The sequence below is a fragment of the Lagopus leucura genome, unplaced genomic scaffold, assembly GCF_019238085.1.
Source record: "Lagopus leucura isolate 7727_CA_CO unplaced genomic scaffold, USGS_WTPT01 Super-Scaffold_100002, whole genome shotgun sequence".
Classification (NCBI taxonomy): Eukaryota; Metazoa; Chordata; class Aves; order Galliformes; family Phasianidae; genus Lagopus; species Lagopus leucura.
This window is the reverse complement of record NW_024962263.1, coordinates 50,240,518-50,248,537: the sequence shown is the minus strand read 5'-3', so window position 1 is coordinate 50,248,537 and position 8,020 is coordinate 50,240,518. Positions and strand designations below refer to the sequence as shown.

At 41.8% G+C, this 8,020-nt stretch overlaps 1 protein-coding gene across 16 annotated transcripts in view; it reads right to left on the bottom strand.

The window, feature by feature from the left end:
- Nucleotides 1-1,083: 1,083 nt before the first annotated feature.
- Nucleotides 1,084-8,020, bottom strand: part of DTNA (dystrobrevin alpha) — a 215,296-nt gene continuing 208,359 nt past the window's right edge. For 15 of the 16 annotated variants that reach the window (XM_042870116.1, XM_042870115.1, XM_042870111.1 and 12 more), the window contains one exon: nt 1,084-4,594. In XM_042870116.1, coding sequence (XP_042726050.1) covers nt 4,439-4,594 — 156 coding nt within the window. In that variant the 3' untranslated portion in view covers nt 1,084-4,438. The remainder of the gene's footprint in view (nt 4,595-8,020) is intronic. The other variant, XM_042870118.1, reaches the window with a different exon arrangement.

The following is an 8,020-nucleotide window of genomic DNA, read 5'->3' as shown; positions in this document are numbered from 1 at the left end:
TCGACCTGCAGAACTCCTTCTACTTCCCTTCCCTTCTATGCTAGCTCCGTTTCTCAAAATCAGTTGGAAAAGATGTGAGATTTCTACTCCCTCCCTCACTGAACCCATTTCTGTGATAGGCTTAACCTCTTATTCCTCTTACAGAATACCAAAGGCTTCACCCCACATGAAGGACTGTTTATGAGGCAAATGCTGAGCTACAGGCCTTGGAGACATGCTATGGAAGAGCATCCATCAATTCCCAAGCTGCTGAATGAAACTCCCAGATGCTCTTAAGAGACTTCCAGATGCCTTCAGTCATCTAACTTAGAAATGATGCGGACAAGGTTACACCTTCCCTGACATAAAGACAACTATTCTTATTCTTTTCTTATTCTACTCTACTCTCGTTCTATTCTACTCTTACTCTCTTATTCATTTCTTTTAGCAAATGAAACCCATTTATTCCTTCCTATATAAGTCTATTTTTCTCATGGGGAACAGAAAGTAGAGTAACCAAGAGGCACCAGGAAAACAGCCCGTACCTATAAATTAGTTTCCAGTGGCTCCTCTGTTCCCCACAGGCCATAGGCTGACTGTGGGTTAGGAAGAAATACAGCAAACTGAGATTAAGCATGGATAAAACAGAGTTATCCTCGTGAGCCAACAATATGTCATCATATATTAAAATCCTGAGAATATGAATTTGGACTGGGATCGTGGAGGCAAAGTTCAGACTATCTGGCAAATAGTTTAATATGTAAAATGATCACCTTTATTGAAGAACACCACCGTGCAGACAGGGGAATTAGGGCAAATAAACCTCACGGATTTATAGGCTACCACAGCAGGCAGCTGGGAAGGAGGAGACTGGGTTTTATCCACTTCCCAGATATCGGGATATTTCTCTCTATGATAAGAATTACAGGATATTTTTGATACACTGATAGCACTTTTGTTCTAAAGGAGCCCACTCTTGTGTAATTAACTAGACAGTTAGAAAGGGCTGCTTGCAGCACCACAGGGGAACTATAGAAAACATCTGTCCTTGGGCTCCATGGGCTTTTGAAACCAAAACAAGCCACAAACATGATGCTCCATATATTACTTTTAAAAATCTTTTTAATGAAGAAATAATTCCATTCCAAAATATAGACACACAATTAAATAGTTTAATCACTTCAAAATATAACATGTCCCCAGTAGGTTCCAACACACACACACAAAACAATACTTAACAGCAATACAAAAAACCCATACAATAGCAGTTCTGTTACAATACCAATGAATATTGTGACATCTTTAGTGTCTCTGTATCTGTCTCAAGTGGTGTCAAGTACAGTAGTTTTAAAAATGTCTTGCAGTTAGTAGCCTCAAGATGTAACTCTTCATACATTTGTTTTTGGTTCAAAGGTAAAAATGCCCTTTGCCTTCAGGACACAGTGGAGTGCTTGTTGTTCACAGCTCCGTCTGCTGAATTGAACCAACATGATTACAGCAACCCGAGGTTGCAATATTTACAAAATCTATCTACAGTAATTGCCAAGAACCAATAAAGATGGGAGAAGATGACCGAAAGTAAAGGCAGACACACATGATAAATCATGATGCAACACTTTGGCTCATGCATATAAGAAAATACATATTATATCACAACAAAGGCCACACACCTTTTTATGCAGTTTAGTTAACATTACTACTTACAGACAACCCATTCACCACCTTCGCTTTGGACATTCGAGGACCCTATACATCTTCACATCCCTGTCTCCTGAATCCAAACCACTGGTTCCCTCCAGTGACAGTAAAACCACCCAGAGTTTTGACTGCTGTGGTGGGCCATTGGGAGCTAAGAAGAGGCCCCCGCTGAGGACCTCTTCTGTAACTCTGTTTGCTTTAATGACCGCAAACCACAATCAAAATAATATTCAACAAGCAGACAAAGACCAGCTGGGTGAATATGTAGCCAGCTTGACAGTTGGGAAATGCTTAAAATAGATATTTGGAGAGCTGAGTGAAGGGTGCTTCATCTCGGGGCTCCGGGGAGGCAGGGACCTAGAGCTCGGCTGGGGATGGCCCTGCTGACACCAGTCTGACAGAGAGGCATGCGATCCGCCAGCTTCCCTCATTGCTCCTAGTCTGGAAGCTCTCGCAATAGAGTTATTCTATTGTGTCTATTTTAAGCATAGTGATAATGATCACACAGACATGAAGATGATGGGAGGGAGCTACTACTCTGGGTACAGTTAAACATGACATGGGTTGAATTAGTCAGCCATCGCACGTAGCTGTGTTCCAACTTGTTTGTTCTGTCTCTGTTCAGGAAATGTTTGACTGGAATCCTGAGCTGACAGCAACATCTACAGTTTCTCTGGAGTAGCTCTAAATGTGGAGTGCTAGGCACTAGTGGAGGCTCACCCATTCCTGAGAGGAGGCTGGAGGAGGGGCATCAGAATATGGGGCCAGCCTTGCCAGGCCGGTACATATCCCAGGGAAAGGACCTGTGGCTGCAGAAGTGAAAAGTTTACATGAGGGTATCTGGATACCTCAGAACCTGTTTGGATGTCTGAGACCAAGCCCAGATACGCAAGGAGGTATGGATAAAAGATCTGCATAAGCAATAATGCGATATGAAAGTGAAAAATGGCAGCAGCTCTTTCATACAGATACTCATCCCCTAACACACTGTGCCCAGGGAAACAGCCATAAGCCTGGAGAGTGCATGCAAGCATCAAGTGAACAGAGTTGAGCTACACAGCAATCTCAAGTAAATACGGCAGCGCACATCCACGTAACCACAAAAGAGAGGACAGACAAACCACGTTCACCTGCTCCACATCGGTAACTGACCACCTGCTGTAGGCAAACTGTGCTGGTGTGAAATACCTGTATGAAACGCTACTGTTATCAGGGCTGCTGGACGGCATCAGTTTGGAAGCAGCAATGTCGTATTGGTGCAGTAAAATTACATCTGCCCAGAGGTCGCCCCAGGCTAACGCACTGCGCTTCTCTACTGGGCTGTGCATCCAATGCACTGCCTTGTGTTGACACGGCCGTCCTGCTTCTGGTCTAGCTGTTCATGGGCTGGCTCCAGAGACGTGGCTCTAGAACTAGCCATGGTATGTGATCTGCCATACAGCTGTAAGCTTTATTTCCAAGCAATACGCTGTGTGGGGGACATTCCAGCTATTTTGCATCCGTCCCTGCTCAGAACTGTCCCTCGGTTTGCAGTAACAGTGAGCAAACAGTTCTTAGCTAGCAGTCTCACTTCCTAATCCCAAACAGCAGGATATGTCCCCTTTCTCCTGAAATACCTTTACACTTGAGTTACAAAAATGCACAAAGCTCCAATTCTGTAATTGTATGCCCATCCTTTCGAGAAAACCCACCGCTTCTCTTGTGCTTTTCACTGATAGCTAATTCTCCATCCAGCTCTGAAAGAGTCTCACCACACATTTCCAAGAGTGCATGCAGAACATCTGGTGGCTGGCTAAGGCAATACACATTCAGAAATCAAAAGAGAACAGTTGCAAGCGCACTTTAAGCCTGTACATTTAAAGCTGAAGGCCTCAAAAATAACGTAATGGAGTGGGTGAGACGGAGGGGCAGAGGAATGGAAAGAGACGATTTGTTGAACACATGCTTACTAAAGCTAAAACATCAATGAAACAATACCGTGGAAGATTATACATAACATCAGTCAGTTCAGGGATCTTATGGCACCTGTGGTTTATAAACAGCTTTAGTAACGAGTATTTCAAAACATAGTTCACAGTTTTAAGAAGATCTGTGCTGATTTAAAAACTAGATTCTATATCATTTGAATGTCACCTTTTGTATATGATATCTATTTGGAAAAAAAATATTTACACTAACTTCTATGGCTGATTTGTTAGATTATTCTGAAAGAAACATTCCTAAGTTACACATTAGCCCTAAATTAGAGATTTTTAAAATTGTTATTATTAATTATATTATTATTATTGTTTTAGTACATTTTGTATAAGTCTCAATTTAAAGACTCGCAAACAAATCGCAAATATAAATCCGGTACTTTGATTTTTTGGGCTACTAGATATATACACTCAGGAGTATAATCATTCAGTGTTAATGCGTAATCGCTTTTTATTTCTTCTGTGGAAAAAAATGTACAGTGTATAGTAAACCAATCTACTAAAATCTCAAAGTATTCAGAAATCAAATTTCTATCTATAAACAGTACTGTCATTGTAAACTGAACAGGTTCAATATCATGTGCAAAGGGTTTATGTGAGTTATTAATACTGCCATCCTTTGTAACAGCAGTATGCACTTCAGTCTGTATTCTTCACTGGTAATGAGCCATGTTACAGAAGATGTAGCTAATATAAGTTAGCTTTAAACGAAAGTCTTTTGTCAAAACACACATCTACAAACTACAACTCTTAGAACAAAAGTACTGTGCTACAGTCCTCAGAACTTAGTTATGTGATTTTTTTGTCAAGAGACGCTGCACCTCTTGGTTCCATTCTTCTGTGAAGTTTGCAGCTAAGCTTTCCTCATCATCTGTCCGAAAGCAGCTCTCCTCATCATCAGTTCTTACGTAGCTCTCGTTGTCTGTCTGGCTGCAGCTTGCCTGGTGAGAAATGTTGAGGGAAACTTTTTAAAAAAGAGCCAGTGGAAGACACTGCATGTGTGTACACAGCCACGCAAGCACACCCACAATGGAATGAGAGCAGGCTGCTTGACAGAGAAAGGGAGGAGCTGGCCAACTCTTGTGGCTATGCCTGAAACAATCAAAAAGAAAAAGTAATTGTGCCCAGGTGAGTCATAGAATCGATCCTAGAGTCATTAAGGTTGGGAAAGGCCACCAACATCTCCTAGTCCACCCACAAGCCCACCCCCCCCATATCAACTAACCCATGCCCCTCAGTGCCACATCCACACTAACGCCTCCCTGGGCGGCCTGTGCCACTGCCTGACTGCTCTTTTGGAGAAGAATCATTCCTAACATCCAACTTGAACCTCCAGTGGGACAACTTAAAGCCATTCCCTCTCATCCTACTGCAGTTAACTGGGAGAAGAGGCCGACCCCACCTCACCATAACCTCCTTTCAGGTCATTGCAGAGAGCGATAAAGTCTCTCCTGAGCCTCATTTTCTTACCATGGTGAGAAGACTGCTTTACATGTAGGATACAGAGGTAACTGACATTAACACAGATTAGCAGATTTTTCATTTCCCCTCCCTTTTTACTCTTACAGCTTTCTCTGCAGCTAGACTACTGGCAGCCAAACCATGGATTATTCCCCTTAAGCACAGGGTCCTGAGCCACTCCATTAACAGCCACTTGCCAGTTCCCACCACAAGCCTCCATTTGTAAAAATGTCCTACCCTCATTTAGGCTTGGGTATATTTTACTATGTCTAAGAAGAAATGCAGTTACTTTGGAGGGCAATTCTGGGAGCAACACATCATAAACATCCCAGTTCACTGGCACACCAGTTCATTCTTCTGTTGTGTCCTGAAGAACAACTAAACATCTTATTCAGCTGATAATGAAAAACGCTTAATAGGCAACCTGGCTCCCCCTGAACTACATCAGGACCTGCAACCATTTTCTTTTGGCATATCTACCCTAAAGGCACTGTATTCTCATCCCTTTTCAGAAATAAGGAGCTCATCCTTTTTCTCTTGATCTGTCTCAGAGCACCAGTTCACACTGCATGAGATCTGATAGTAACAGCATAAAAGACCGAACCCTACTGACATGAATTCTTTTCTACTCAGTTCAGGAATAAAGCTGGTCTACCAGATGAGAGAGGAAATGCAAATGGTTTCAGCAAAGAAGGATTAAATGAAATCTGATGAATCAAGAAAGGTCAGGTAGTTTAGCTTACTTCTTCTTCCTGGCACCATTTGATTGTATTAATTATTCAAGCACAAATGCTTCCACCCGATTCCTCAATATCTAAGCGTGTCAAATGGTATGATGATCTTAATTTAGTATCTCCGTGTGTCAGGCAGTTACAAAAGACCTAACATTAACATTCTGTTGATGAATGAAAAGGAAACCTGCATTGCAAGTCTAATGAGGGGTTCACAAAGAATTTCTGACGTGTATTTTAAGCAACTGTTTTTAAAAATCAGGCATGCATCCGCACCACCTAATTGTGCAAACTAATTTGGAAAGCTTCATAAATGAACATTTTGGTCTTTACAGCCAAAAAACACAACCAAAAGCCATGGCATAGGTCAGTTCTCAGCTGTGTGAGACTAATTTTTATTGAATCAATTTAAAAGTTATGTAAATATAGGTACATTTCATACTTCGTGATGGAATCATTATAACCATAAGCGCAAAGCAGGAATGGCTTGTGGAATGTTGGATGCATGAAGATGCATTGATAGTACTGACGATAAACTGGTTTTATTTCTGATTTTCTGGATAAACTACTTTTTGAGTGAGTAGAGGGTTTTTTACATTCTTTCATGACTTCTCTCTGTTTCACATCCAGCATTGTGATAGAGAGGCTCCCATAAAAGTAAAAATGAGCACTGATGAACCTCACAACTCTAATTTCATGGCAGCATTTTGGATATGCCAGAATTAATTCCGATTTGTCATATTATAAAACTGTTTCTCAGTCTTTTTTATAACTGAATCCTCAAGTTCTTAACTGCTACATATCATTTGAAGATTTTCAAGAAACATCCCTGCCACTTGTGTGATTTTAAAACTAAATTAAAAGAACTAAAGTTGCTTCTTCACAGTTAACTTGGTCACAGTCTTCTTGCAGCTTTTCTACACCTACATGCTAAGAAGAGGAGGATTTAAGAAGAAAAAATAAAGAGGAGACACAAAATATAGCTCACAAAGTAGCACACAGTTTTAGAAGTGCTGTGCTGCCAGCCTCCTGTTATTTTCAAGTGGGATGGATCACATAATGCTGTTTTTAATGCATTTCTTCAGTAAGAAAAAAATCAAACCAAAAAAAAAAAGAGACACCGAATCAAATGGTTTCACTAGTGGATTATGCCTTATTGATGTGATCAGTTCACCCAGGGTTTGTAATCTGCATCTCCATCACTGCATCACTGACTTATGAAGACAGGACTGAAGAAACTGGTCTTGCTTACCTCTAGGCAGGGGCAGAAAGGGAGGTTTGGTTAGCATCTGTCTGAAGGGTAGTTGCATGATAACAAAGACAAAATCCCCTTGATAGTGATAGAGTATACACAAAGACAAATTGCATTTCGGGTGGTTTGGTTGGATTTTGGGGTAATCATGAGGAGGGAGATGCTGCACTGGCACAGGATGCCCCAAGAGATGATGAAATCTCCACCCAGGGAGGTCTTCAAGTTTTTGATAGACAAAAGTCACGCCTGATAGGAGCTCATGCTGGAACTGAGCCTCCAGAGGGCCCAACCAAACAGAACACTTGCACCTCCATGAGCTCCTGAGCTTCTGGCTTGAAGCCCACGCTAGGAATGAGCACTAATGCATGAGCTTTAAATCACAGAACCACAGAATGGCTTGAGTTGGAAGAGACCTTAAAGATCACCTAGTTTCAAACCCCCTGCGATGGGCAGGGTTGCCAATCACTAGAAGCAATCAGTCAGCTCTGACTGGCAGTGTTTGGGACCCTGCAGCTGAAAACAGGTCAGGGCACGGATGGGAAATGTGGTGAAAAGCTCAGGCAGTGGGCACAGCAAATGTGAAAACTAGACATCCATTAATTGTGGGCCAGTAACCTAATTTGGACCTTGGGCTACAGGTCCTTCATTTCATCTTTCCCAAACAGTAAATGGCCAGATCTATATCAAAGGGCTGAAAATGTCAATGGCCTGTGAAATGCAGGTTTGCTCTCAAATCTTACATCTTGCCCTGAAAAAAAAGATACAAAGCTGTTATGCTTCCATAGCACTTAAACAAATAATCTATCACACTGTGTCCCTTGGCTTAACCAGCAACCCTTCTCTGGTGAGCAACAGGCAGGCTGAACTGACACACTATCTCCCAAGACCCGTGGGTTTTCTCAACCGGTGTTCAGCAATATTTA